The 14340-nt window shown below is 50.7% G+C and overlaps 1 protein-coding gene across 1 annotated transcript in view; it reads left to right on the top strand.

Annotated features, from left to right (window-relative positions):
• Positions 1-2886: 2886 nt before the first annotated feature.
• The window catches only part of LOC110517127 (vesicle-associated membrane protein-associated protein A), a 32343-nt gene continuing 20889 nt past the window's right edge, over positions 2887-14340 (top strand). The window contains exon 1 of the mRNA XM_036986651.2: positions 2887-3045. Coding sequence (XP_036842546.2) covers positions 2988-3045 — 58 coding nt within the window. The 5' untranslated portion in view covers positions 2887-2987. The remainder of the gene's footprint in view (positions 3046-14340) is intronic.

Below are 14340 nucleotides of genomic sequence, written 5' to 3'. Positions count from 1 at the left end.
TGGCTACCACAGCATTCTGCAGTGATACGCCATCTCATCTGGTTTGTGCTTAGTGGGAATATCATTTGTTTTTCAACAGGACAATGACCCAACACACCTCCAGGCTGTGGAAGGGCTATTTGACCAAGGAGGAGAGTGATGGAGTGCTGTATCAGATGACCTGGCCTCCATCACCCGACCTCAACACAATTGAGATGGTTTGGGATGAGTTGGATGGCAGAGTGAAGGAAAAGCAGCCAACAAGCGCTCAGCATATGTGGGAACTCCTTCAAGACTGTTGGAAAAGCATTCCTCATGAAGCTGGTTGAGAGAATGCCAAGAGTGTGCAAAGCTGTCATCAAGGCAAAGGGTGGCTACAAATATATATTTGATATGTTTAACACTTTTTTGGTTACTACATGATTACATGTGTTATTTTATAATTTGATGTCTTCACTCTTATTCTACAATATGGAAAATAGTAAAAAATAAATAAAAACCCTTGAATGACTAGGTGTGTCCAAACCTTTGACTGGTACTGTAGATGGGTACCCCCTGCCTGATGTTTTCTGTGTTGGATTCAGCCCCCTCTTACCTCCTGCCTGGTGTCTACTGTATTGGTTTCAGCCCCCTCTAACTTCCTGCCTGGTGTCTACTGTGTTGGTTTCAGCCCCCTCTAACCTCCTGCCTGGTGTCTACTGTGTTGGTTTCAGCCCCCTCTTACCTCCTGCCTGGTGTCTTGTGTTGGATTCAGCCCCCTCTAACCTCCTGCCTGGTGTCTATTGTGTTGGATTCAGCCCCCTCTTACCTCCTGCCTGGTGTCTATTGTGTTGGATTCAGCCCCCTCTAACCTCCTGCCTGGTGTCTATTGTGTTGGTTTCAGCCCCCTCTTACCACCTGCCTGGTGTCTACTGTGTTGGTTTCAGCCCCCTCTAACCTCCTGCCTGGTGTCTATTGTGTTGGATTCAGCCCCCTCTTACCTCCTGCCTGGTGTCTATTGTGTTGGTTTCAGCCCCCTCTTACCTCCTGCCTGGTGTCTACTGTGTTGGTTTCAGCCCCCTCTTACCTCCTGCCTGGTGTCTACTCTGTTGGTTTCAGCCCCCTCTTACCTCCTGCCTGGCGTCTACTCTGTTGGTTTCAGCCCCCTCTTACCTCCTGCCTGGTGTTTACTGTATTGGTTTCATTTGACATTTTGATGTCAGAGTGCCTGGATGTTGCTTGGATCGGTTGCGACCTTTGCCAACCCACCTATATAAATGAACCTAGGGGAAAGGCTGTTTGTAGTTCTATGCGATTACACAGGGAATACGCATCTGACATCTAATAGGAAATGGTGGTGTCATTTATTTTGACACATGCCGGATGCTATTTGAGAAACCAGAACAAGTGTCAAAACGATTAGTGAGTGGAATCGGTGTCATGTATCATGGCTCCCAAGTGCAGTCAACTGTAAAATTATACTTTGTATCTACCCACTGGACTGTCCGCTCTGCTCTGATTGGCTGTTTACATTAAGCGCAATTCAATTGGAATATATTTCCTGTTTTTTTTTTCTCTCTCTCTCTCCTGATTTGACAGTTGACATTTATCCAAACATGCCGTAAGGAAAACAGTGAAATATTTCAACTTTATTTGACATTTTGACAGTTTTCAGCTAACTTTCTAAAATAGTCTGACATACAGTATAACAACTGTTTAAGTAAACAGTTGCTGCAAGGTTATCACCCTTGAACTTCCCCTTATCTATAACCTCTCATTTTGAAGGAAACATAAAGGTTTTGTCTTAAGAGTTTAATCTATTCAGTGGAAGGTATTGGTCTCTGACCTTTAGGAATGCTGTAAATAGATGGAAAGATAAGGAGAGTGGAGCAGGCTCGGGTTTTCAGCCGTGCTCTACTCCAGACTACCCTCCCTCTCGACAGTTTACACGTGCTCTTGACAGGGAAGTCTGCACCACCTCTCTGTCACGAAGATGGACTTAACCCTAGACGAGGCTCTCAAAAGGTCCGAAGAGAGAAAGGCAGAGTAGAGAGTGTTCTGGGTTTAAAATTGTAAAACAAATAGGGTTTAATTTGTGCTCCCGAGAAGGAGCAGTGGTCTAAGGCACTTCATCTCAGTGCTTAGAGGCATCACTACAGACACCCTGGTTCGATTCCAGGCTGTGTCACAACCGGCCGTGTTTGGGAGTACCATAGGGCGGCGCACAATTGGCCCAGTGTCGTCCGGGTTAGGGTTTGGCCGTCATTGTAAATAAGAATTTGTTCTAAACTGACTTGCCTAGTTAAATACAGGTTACACACATTAATACAGAGAGAGAGAGAGAGAGGGAGAGAGACAGAGAGAGAGAGAGAGAGAGACAGAGACAGAGAGAGACAGAGAGAGAGAGACAGAGACAGACAGAGAGAGAGACAGAGAGAGAGAGAGAGACAGAGAGAGAGAAAGAGAGAGAACACGCACACACACTCTCCGCTTCAACACGCACACACACCCTTCTTACACATGCACAAGTTATTTTCTCAACCCCTTCCTATATATATATTTATATTTATAGTCATTGCTCTCAACACACACATATATCCAGAGAAGTATCACTTAAACATTACAGTATTTGGAACCATGCTTATCAAAATACCCCATAAATCAAGTTTGCTGAAATAGCTCTATCAACAAATGTGAACCAATATGGCATTTAGACCTATCTGTAAACTACATATTTTTCCAGTTAGGATCTGTGGCAAAAAAAAAAAAAAAAAAAAAAGTAGACTACCATGACTATTGCGTATTTGATTAACTAACTAACTTAATCAAATCAGATTAAACAAAAATGAGTTTCTTATTAAAATGAGTGAAGACCCAAACACGTGAACGCGCACTAGAATCGCGCGTTGAAATATTTGCTCCCGTGTGCTCGTTCAGGTTGTTAGACCAGAGAGACCAGTCAGCGACTCTTCAGCTCCAACTAGCAGGACCACCTCTCTTCAGTGTCTCTGACAACGCTATAGATAAATATGTCCAAGTTGGAGCAAATCCTTGTCCTCGATCCCCCCTGTGACCTCAGGTTTAAAGGTAAGTGCATTTTTACCTGTTTGTTTTAAATCTCCGAGACAAGCCTGTATTTCTCGGATGATTTCACACTTCCCTTCGGTTCGGAGTTAACGCGTTAGGCTGCCCGCCGCCGCCATTTTGTTCGGGGAACGGAGACAGGCCGCGGTGTGAATCACCGTAATGTCAGTGACGCGGTCGACGTGCGTGGGTCTTGTCTTGTCATAAACTGTACCGAATCGGTTTTTTTTTTATATACCTCTGACTACATGCTATCTTTCCCCTTTCTTGTGACCAAGACTGTCCAGATAACCCAGGTATTCCTTAACTAACTAGTGCAAAAGTTTACAACTTGCTAAACCAATAAACTAACATACAAGGAGGACATGTAGTTAACCAACTAACTAAAGGTGTCCTGCTTGTGAAGTAGTCATTGGTGGTTATACTAACTAACTAGGTTTGTATAATTCACGTATTTTGGTTGGTGAATGGTTGCAACGTTTGAGTTAGGTAGCAAATGTTAACGTCAACCGTTCTAACTAGTTTTCCGTTTATTACACTTTTAAAAAACAAAAACCAGTCGGAATACAAATGTATTCTCGGTACCCAGCTGCTCAGTCGGAGCTTTCTGTGCCGACGGACCGGTTCGTTCAGAGGACGGGGTTTAACGGGCGCTTGGCATCCAATTTGTTGCATTACCGCCACCTACTAGACTGAGGTACAACTCCCTTTATACTCTGCTTGAAAAACAAAACTGTACTAAATAAATACCCGACCATCTAACACTACACTCGGTCATTTTCAAATTATATGCAATAAAATGAACACCACGCTACTCCACTAATTACATGCATTTATTCCTACAACGCAACACACACTACAACTCTTCTGATGTCATGTTTCACACACCTAAATACTTCTCGGCAGCTGCCTCCACCACCTCTATTTTCTGCGACTTCTGTTCCATCCCTGCTGTACAGTTGATAACCGTTGCTATAAATGCTAAACATCCCAATCTTACTGAAACGTATAACTTTTTGTCCTGTCCCTCTGTACTGGGTTATCTCTACTACTCTCACCACTCCTCCCCCTTGACCCATCTTCCTCTACTTTCTTCACTGCCTCAGCATATGACAACTCCTGCTCTAGTCTAACCCTGGAAACCTCAACCTGCCTCTCTCTCTCGCACTCTCGCACGGGACATTTCTGATCCCCAGCTCCATGGGAACCCCTACAAATGAACACATTCTACTACTTTCCCCAATGCTACACATTCCTTTGTCTCATGACCTTCTGCACACTTCTCACACCGAGGAACCTCCATCCTAAACACTGCTGCCACATACCCATAAGCTTGACACCTGTAACAACGTAATGTAATCGGCACAAAAGCACGTACAGGATAACTTATATGTCCTAACATCACTTTGTCAGGCAAACACTCAACTTCAAAGCTCAAAAGAGAAGACAATGACTCTTCTGTTTCCCCTCGCTCTCGCCACCCTGTCTGCGTCGCATCAAACGATGAGCATCACAAACACCGGGAATCTTTCCCCTCAGTTGGTCAGCGTTTATATCTACTGCTGCCCCAGTTATCACTCCTTTCACTGGTGCCCTTTTTTTGAGAGCGAAACAATTCACTTTTCTTGCCTCCCATTTTTTGTTTTGCTCTGAGCGCCTTCTCCCTCAAACCAACAGAAACAAAAAATGATCACTAGACCATTTCTGGTTACCCTCACAAACTCCCCCCCCCCCCCCAGCCTGAATCCACAAATGGATCAGCTTAAAGGCAAGAGTCCATTTTTTTTTTCCCCCATAAACTTCACTCCTACTGTCAGACCCATCTTTTTCCTGACCCTCTGTGCATACCTTGGTCTCCGATAACTTCACCACATCTACCACCTCTGATACTACACCCTCATAAAATTCCATTTCTCCTCCTGTGTTCGTTCGGGTGTCGTAACTGGCTTTAGTCAGTGACGTGTACAGATTGTCTTATGTACCCACCAGTTCTAGCTTGTTTATCATTACCTAAAACGTACCAGTTATTTAAATGGATTTTTAAACTAATGACCTGGACCAGAGCCGGCCGTGTCCTCTGATAGCTCTGGTCCTGGGAGTTACTAATGACCTGGACCAGAGCCGGCCGTGCCCTCTGATAGCTCTGGTCCTGGGAGTTACTAATGACCTGGACCAGAGCCGGCCGTGCCCTCTGATAGCTCTGGTCCTGGGAGTTACTAATGACCTGGACCAGAGCCGGCCGTGCCCTCTGATAGCTCTGGTCCTGGGAGTTACTAATGACCTGGACCAGAGCCGGCCGTGCCCTCTGATAGCTCTGGTCCTGGGAGTTACTAATCACGTGGACCAGAGCCGGCCGTGCCCTCTGATAGCTCTGGTCCTGGGAGTTACTAATGACCTGGACCAGAGCCGGCCGTGCCCTCTGATAGCTCTGGTCCTGGGAGTTACTAATGACCTGGACCAGAGCCGGCCGTGCCCTCTGATAGCTCTGGTCCTGGGAGTTACTAATGACCTGGACCAGAGCCGGCCGTGCCCTCTGATAGCTCTGGTCCTGGGAGTTACTAATGACCTGGACCAGAGCCGGCCGTGCCCTCTGATAGCTCTGGTCCTGGGAGTTACTAATGACCTGGACCAGAGCCGGCCGTGCCCTCTGATAGCTCTGGTCCTGGGAGTTACTAATGACCTGGACCAGAGCCGGCCGTGCCCTCTGATAGCTCTGGTCCTGGGAGTTACTAATGACGTGGACCAGAGCCGGCCGTGCCCTCTGATAGCTCTGGTCCTGGGAGTTACTAATGACCTGGACCAGAGCCGGCCGTGCCCTCTGATAGCTCTGGTCCTGGGAGTTACTAATGACCTGGACCAGAGCCGGCCGTGCCCTCTGATAGCTCTGGTCCTGGGAGTTACTAATGACCTGGACCAGAGCCGGCCGTGCCCTCTGATAGCTCTGGTCCTGGGAGTTACTAATGACCTGGACCAGAGCCGGCCGTGCCCTCTGATAGCTCTGGTCCTGGGAGTTACTAATGACCTGGACCAGAGCCGGCCGTGCCCTCTGATAGCTCTGGTCCTGGGAGTTACTAATGACCTGGACCAGAGCCGGCCGTGCCCTCTGATAGCTCTGGTCCTGGGAGTTACTAATGACCTGGACCAGAGCCGGCCGTGCCCTCTGATAGCTCTGGTCCTGGGAGTTACTAATGACCTGGACCAGAGCCGGCCGTGCCCTCTGATAGCTCTGGTCCTGGGAGTTACTAATGACCTGGACCAGAGCCGGCCGTGCCCTCTGATAGCTCTGGTCCTGGGAGTTACTAATGACCTGGACCAGAGCCGGCCGTGCCCTCTGATAGCTCTGGTCCTGGGAGTTACTAATGACCTGGACCAGAGCCGGCCGTGCCCTCTGATAGCTCTGGTCCTGGGAGTTACTAATGACCTGGACCAGAGCCGGCCGTGCCCTCTGATAGCTCTGGTCCTGGGAGTTACTAATGACCTGGACCAGAGCCGGCCGTGCCCTCTGATAGCTCTGGTCCTGGGAGTTACTAATGACCTGGACCAGAGCCGGCCGTGCCCTCTGATAGCTCTGGTCCTGGGAGTTACTAATGACGTGGACCAGAGCCGGCCGTGCCCTCTGATAGCTCTGGTCCTGGGAGTTACTAATGACCTGGACCAGAGCCGGCCGTGCCCTCTGATAGCTCTGGTCCTGGGAGTTACTAATGACCTGGACCAGAGCCGGCCGTGCCCTCTGATAGCTCTGGTCCTGGGAGTTACTAATGACCTGGACCAGAGCCGGCCGTGCCCTCTGATAGCTCTGGTCCTGGGAGTTACTAATGACCTGGACCAGAGCCGGCCGTGCCCTCTGATAGCTCTGGTCCTGGGAGTTACTAATGACCTGGACCAGAGCCGGCCGTGCCCTCTGATAGCTCTGGTCCTGGGAGTTACTAATGACCTGGACCAGAGCCGGCCGTGCCCTCTGATAGCTCTGGTCCTGGGAGTTACTAATGACCTGGACCAGAGCCGGCCGTGCCCTCTGATAGCTCTGGTCCTGGGAGTTACTAATGACCTGGACCAGAGCCGGCCGTGCCCTCTGATAGCTCTGGTCCTGGGAGTTACTAATGACCTGGACCAGAGCCGGCCGTGCCCTCTGATAGCTCTGGTCCTGGGAGTTACTAATCACGTGGACCAGAGCCGGCCGTGCCCTCTGATAGCTCTGGTCCTGGGAGTTACTAATGACCTGGACCAGAGCCGGCCGTGCCCTCTGATAGCTCTGGTCCTGGGAGTTACTAATCACGTGGACCAGAGCCGGCCGTGCCCTCTGATAGCTCTGGTCCTGGGAGTTACTAATGACCTGGACCAGAGCCGGCCGTGCCCTCTGATACGTCTTCTGATCAATCAGCCCAACTTCTCATCATCAGTCACAAGATTTATGTTTACCCCTTCAACAAATTAAACCCCGAGGCTCACTAACTGCTTTCTAAATGACAACGGTAGGCGAGCACGCAACAATTTTTTTAGGATAAACAAATTGCATGTCACGTAATTGGCCAGCTCTCTCCCTCCCCTGGCTCAATGAGAAGGTAAATAGGCCATGCCGGGGTCACCCATGCCGGGGTCACCCATGCCAGGGGTCACCCATGCCGGGGTCACCCATGTCAGGGGAGATAACACACATCTTCTCATTAACCTCTACACCAGATGATAAACATAATGTAAATAAATATATGGTGTGTAGGTAGGGCGTAAGTAGCAAGACAGCTCCCACCAATACCGTGCCACTTGTGTGTTGAACGCAAACTAGCATTATAAATACTTCGATTTTTAAGCTCTCGTGACAAGTATGTGAAACTGTATGTGAAACAGCCTAGATCCTGTCTAGGTGGATGGATGGCCCTGTGCAGCCTAGATCCTGTCTAGGTGGATGGATGGCCCTGTGCAGCCTAGATCCTGTCTAGGTGGATGGATGGCCCTGTGCAGCCTAGATCCTGTCTAGGTGGATGGATGGCCCTGTGCAGCCTAGATCCTGTCTAGGTGGATGGATGGCCCTGTGCAGCCTAGATCCTGTCTAGGTGGATGGATGGCCCTGTGCAACCTAGATCCTGTCTAGGATGGCCCTGTGCAGCCTAGATCCTGTCTAGGTGGATGGATGGCCCTGTTGCAGCCTAGATCCTGTCTAGGAGGATGGGTGGCCCTGTGCAGCCTAGGTCCTGTCTAGGTGGATGGATGGCCCTGTGCAGCCTAGATCCTGTCTAGGTGGGTGGATGGCCCTGTTGCAGCCTAGATCCTGTCTAGGAGGATGGATGGCCCTGTTGCAGCCTAGATCCTGTCTAGGTGGATGGATGGCCCTGTGCAGCCTAGATCCTGTCTAGGTGGATGGATGGCCCTGTGCAGCCTAGGTCCTGTCTAGGTGGATGGATGGCCCTGTGCAGCCTAGATCCTGTCTAGGAGGATGGATGGCCCTGTGCAACCTAGATCCTGTCTAGGATGGCCCTGTGCAGCCTAGATCCTGTCTAGGAGGATGGATGGCCCTGTGCAGCCTAGATCCTGTCTAGGAGGATGGATGGCCCTGTGCAACCTAGATCCTGTCTAGGATGGCCCTGTGCAGCCTAGATCCTGTCTAGGAGGATGGATGGCCCTGTGCAGCCTAGATCCTGTCTAGGAGGATGGATGGCCCTGTGCAGCCTAGATCCTGTCTAGGAGGATGGATGGCCCTGTGCAACCTAGATCCTGTCTAGGATGGACCTGTGCAGCCTAGATCCTGTCTAGGAGGATGGATGGCCCTGTGCAGCCTAGATCCTGTCTAGGAGGATGGATGGCCCTGTGCAGCCTAGATCCTGTCTAGGAGGATGGATGGCCCTGTGCAGCCTAGATCCTGTCTAGGATGGCCCTGTGCAGCCTAGATCCTGTCTAGGATGGCCCTGTGCAGCCTAGATCCTGTCTAGGATGGCCCTGTGCAGCCTAGATCCTGTCTAGGATGGCCCTGTGCAGCCTAGATCCTGTCTAGGATGGCCCTGTGCAGCCTAGATCCTGTCTAGGATGGCCCTGTGCAGCCTAGATCCTGTCAAAAAAGGACTATGTAGGAGTTGACAACTGTCTCAAACAGTTCTTTCTGAATTGAACTTGAACACAGGCTCGAGGCTGTGCAATAACAGTGTTCTCGAGGAGATAAGGATGTTAATTGGTTAGCCACCAAAATACATTTTGACCAGTCATGCTTATCGGTTTATAGGTTAATTTGAATAATTGTGTGGAATTTAAATTGCCGCGTTGTGTGTTTGTTAGTCCTCATTAGTCCTCATGATGCATTTATTTATCACCTGTCAGAATACAGTGACTAGTTTGAGGAGAGGAATATCCTACCACCTGAGAGTACCACCCTACCACCTGAGGAGAGGAATATCCTACCACCTGAGGAGAGGAATATCCTACCACCTGAGAGGAATATCCTACCACCTGAGAGGAATATCCTACCACCCGAGAGTACCCTACCACCCGAGAGTACCCTACCACCCGAGAGTACCCTACCACCCGAGGAGAGGAGTACCCTACCACCCGAGGAGAGGAGTATTCTACCACCTCTCAGACAGGATACAGAGACTAGTTAGAGGAGAGGAATATCCTACCACCTGAGAGGAATACCCTGCCACCTGAGGAGAGGAGTACCCTGCCACCTGAGGAGAGGAGTACCCTGCCACCTGAGGAGAGGAGTACCCTGCCACCTGACGAGAGGAATACCCTGCCACCTGAGGAGAGGAATACCCTGCCACCTGAGGAGAGGAATATCCTGCCACCTGAGGAGAGGAATACCCTGCCACCTGAGGAGAGGAGTACCCTGCCACCTGAGGAGAGGAGTACCCTGCCACCTGAGGAGAGGAGTACCCTGCCACCTGAGGAGAGGAGTACCCTGCCACCTGAGGAGAGGAATACCCTGCCACCTGAGGAGAGGAATACCCTGCCACCTGAGGAGAGGAATACCCTGCCACCTGAGGAGAGGAGTACCCTGCCACCTGAGGAGAGGAGTACCCTGCCACCTGAGGAGAGGAGTACCCTGCCACCTGAGGAGAGGAATACCCTGCCACCTGAGGAGAGGAATACCCTGCCACCTGAGGAGAGGAATACCCTGCCACCTGAGGAGAGGAATACCCTGCCACCTGAGGAGAGGAATACCCTGCCACCTGAGGAGAGGAGTACCCTGCCACCTGAGGAGAGGAGTACCCTGCCACCTGAGGAGAGGAGTACCCTGCCACCTGAGGAGAGGAGTACCCTGCCACCTGAGGAGAGGAGTACCCTGCCACCTGAGGAGAGGAGTACCCTGCCACCTGAGGAGAGGAGTACCCTGCCACCTGAGGAGAGGAATACCCTGCCACCTGAGGAGAGGAATACCCTGCCACCTGAGGAGAGGAATACCCTGCCACCTGAGGAGAGGAATACCCTGCCACCTGAGGAGAGGAATACCCTGCCACCTGAGGAGAGGAATATCCTGCCACCTGAGGAGAGGAATACCCTGCCACCTGAGGAGAGGAGTACCCTGCCACCTGAGGAGAGGAGTACCCTGCCACCTGAGGAGAGGAGTACCCTGCCACCTGAGGAGAGGAGTACCCTGCCACCTGAGGAGAGGAGTACCCTGCCACCTGAGGAGAGGAGTACCCTGCCACCTGAGGAGAGGAGTACCCTGCCACCTGAGGAGAGGAGTACCCTGCCACCTGAGGAGAGGAATATCCTGCCACCTGAGGAGAGGAGTACCCTGCCACCTGAGGAGAGGAGTACCCTGCCACCTGACGAGAGGAATATCCTGCCACCTGAGGAGAGGAGTACCCTGCCACCTGAGGAGAGGAGTACCCTGCCACCTGAGGAGAGGAGTACCCTGCCACCTGAGGAGAGGAGTACCCTGCCACCTGAGGAGAGGAATACCCTGCCACCTGAGGAGAGGAATACCCTGCCACCTGAGGAGAGGAGTACCCTGCCACCTGAGGAGAGGAGTACCCTGCCACCTGAGGAGAGGAGTACCCTGCCACCTGAGGAGAGGAGTACCCTGCCACCTGAGGAGAGGAGTACCCTGCCACCTGAGGAGAGGAGTACCCTGCCACCTGAGGAGAGGAGTACCCTGCCACCTGAGGAGAGGAGTACCCTGCCACCTGAGGAGAGGAGTACCCTGCCACCTGAGGAGAGGAGTACCCTGCCACCTGAGGAGAGGAGCACCCTGCCACCTGAGGAGAGGAGTACCCTGCCACCTGAGGAGAGGAGTACCCTGCCACCTGAGGAGAGGAGTACCCTGCCACCTGAGGAGAGGAGTACCCTGCCACCTGAGGAGAGGAGTACCCTGCCACCTGAGGAGAGGAGTACCCTGCCACCTGAGGAGAGGAGTACCCTGCCACCTGAGGAGAGGAGTACCCTGCCACCTGAGGAGAGGAGTACCCTGCCACCTGAGGAGAGGAGTACCCTGCCACCTGAGGAGAGGAATACCCTGCCACCTGAGGAGAGGAATATATCAAGAGTTTTTTTCCCCATTGGTCCTGAGCTAGGCTTAATCTGTGTCTGGGAAGTTGCCCCTTCCTGACAGAGGAACAGATTGCTGAGGAAGAAGTTCAAACGTAGATAAATAAATAATAACATGTTTTAAGGATGTTTAGTCCCCTCTACCCATGCTGTTGTTAAAACATGCATGGTTCTGTGACGGTCCTGTCCTTAACGGTCGTGGGCTAACCCAATGCCCACGGTCCCGTCGTGGGCTAACCCAATTCCCACTGTCCCGTCGTGGGCTAACCCAATTCCCACGGTCCCGTCGTGGGCTAACCCAATTCCCACGGTCCCGTCGTGGGCTAACCCAATTCCCACGGTCCCGTCGTGGGCTAACCCTATGCCCACGGTCCCGTCGTGGGCTAACCCAGCTCTGCCAGGCCTAATCTCACTTTGTTGTGCTGATCAGTGTATTGAGTAGGTCATAGTAATCTAGAAAACCGTTGGTTATTGATCCATGTTAGAGGACGGATGAATGGTCATTGATCCTGAAGCAAAAAAAACAAATCCTATTTGCATTTCCTCAGCTTGTCTCTAAGCAAGAGGATGTGATCGTAGATTGACTTGGGTTTTAGCTGTGTTGTCCATATAGACCCCATCAGTATTAAACTAAACCCAAGCTTTCTGTGGGGAGTATAACCAAATGCTGTCCCCCATGTCCCCTCGGATCAGGAAACACTTCCTGATTTTTGATGCAATCATTTCCTCCCTAGGTATGGATGGTATGGTATGGAAACGGGCGTAGAACCATAGTAGGTTACTTGACTGAGTCACAATGTTGTTTGGTGCAATGACAGACATTAGACCCTGTCTTTCAGTATATCATGTTGATCTGAAACTGTGTTGTGGTCAAGCCAGGTCACAGCAAAACATGCCCTAATAAACCCATCAGCCGGGAAAATGGATACACAACAACCTCCATTTATCTGTCTGCGGGGCAACTAATCACTAATTCATCTGAGTTTGGTGTAATTTGACTTGGCCTCTAGCTGTGTTGACAACATGATGGGAAAATCTGCACTGTGTTGGGACCGTGCTGACGGGTTAAATCTGGACCGTGTTGGGACCATGCTGATTGATTAAATCTGGACCGTGTTGGGACCGTGCTGACTGGTTAAATCTGGACCGTGTTGGGACCATGCTGACTGGTTAAATCTGGACCGTGTTGGGACCATGCTGACGGGTTAAATCTGGACCGTGTTGGGACCATGCTGACGGGTTAAATCTGGACCGTGTTGGGACCATGCTGACTGGTTAAATCTGGACCGTGTTGGGACCATGCTGACTGGTTAAATCTGGACCGTGTTGGGACCATGCTGACTGGTTAAATCTGGACCGTGTTGGGACCATGCTGACGGGTTAAATCTGGACCGTGTTGGGACCATGCTGACTGGTTAAATCTGGACCGTTTTGGGACCATGCTGATTGGTTAAATCTGGACAGTGTTGGGACCATGCTGACTGGTTAAATCTGGACCATGCTGATTGGTTAAATCTGGACCGTGTTGGGACCATGCTGATTGATTAAATCTGGACAGTGTTGGGACCATGCTGACTGGTTAAATCTGGACCATGCTGATTGGTTAAATCTGGACCGTGTTGGGACCATGCTGATTGATTAAATCTGGACAGTGTTGGGACCATGCTGACTGGTTAAATCTGGACCATGCTGATTGGTTAAATCTGGACCGTGTTGGGACCATGCTGATTGGTTAAATCTGGACCGTGTTGGGACCATGCTGACTGGTTAAATCTGGACCGTGTTGGGACCATGCTGATTGGTTAAATCTGGACCGTGTTGGGACCATGCTGACTGGTTAAATCTGGACCGTGTTGGGACCATGCTGACTGGTTAAATCTGGACCGTGTTGGGACCATGCTGACGGGTTAAATCTGGACCGTGTTGGGACCATGCTGACTGGTTAAATCTGGACCGTTTTGGGACCATGCTGATTGGTTAAATCTGGACAGTGTTGGGACCATGCTGACTGGTTAAATCTGGACCATGCTGATTGGTTAAATCTGGACCGTGTTGGGACCATGCTGACTGGTTAAATCTGGACCGTGTTGGGACCATGCTGACTGGTTAAATCTGGACCGTGTTGGGACCATGCTGACGGGTTAAATCTGGACCGTGTTGGGACCATGCTGACTGGTTAAATCTGGACCGTTTTGGGACCATGCTGATTGGTTAAATCTGGACAGTGTTGGGACCATGCTGACTGGTTAAATCTGGACCATGCTGATTGGTTAAATCTGGACCGTGTTGGGACCATGCTGATTGATTAAATCTGGACAGTGTTGGGACCATGCTGACTGGTTAAATCTGGACCATGCTGATTGGTTAAATCTGGACCGTGTTGGGACCATGCTGATTGATTAAATCTGGACAGTGTTGGGACCATGCTGACTGGTTAAATCTGGACCATGCTGATTGGTTAAATCTGGACCGTGTTGGGACCATGCTGATTGGTTAAATCTGGACCGTGTTGGGACCATGCTGACTGGTTAAATCTGGACCGTGTTGGGACCATGCTGATTGGTTAAATCTGGGCCATGTTGGGACCATGCTGATTGGTTAAATCTGGACCGTGCTGGCTGTTAATGTCCTTATAGGAAACAGCAGACCAGCTGTCACCAGATGGACAGAGAGCAGCACCGGAGTAATGACGGTAGCTAATGTGTCCCCATGAATTTTACTGGAGTCAATCAACCTGAGTCAACAAATCAGGTCACAAAGGCTGCATTTACACAGGCAACCCAATTTGTTGGCAAAAGATCAGATCGATAAAAAAGACAA

This window comes from Oncorhynchus mykiss, chromosome 8 (assembly GCF_057628025.1).
Source record: "Oncorhynchus mykiss isolate SJ-2025 chromosome 8, ASM5762802v1, whole genome shotgun sequence".
NCBI lineage: Eukaryota > Metazoa > Chordata > Actinopteri > Salmoniformes > Salmonidae > Oncorhynchus > Oncorhynchus mykiss.
This window is presented reverse-complemented; position numbering and strand designations above follow the sequence as displayed.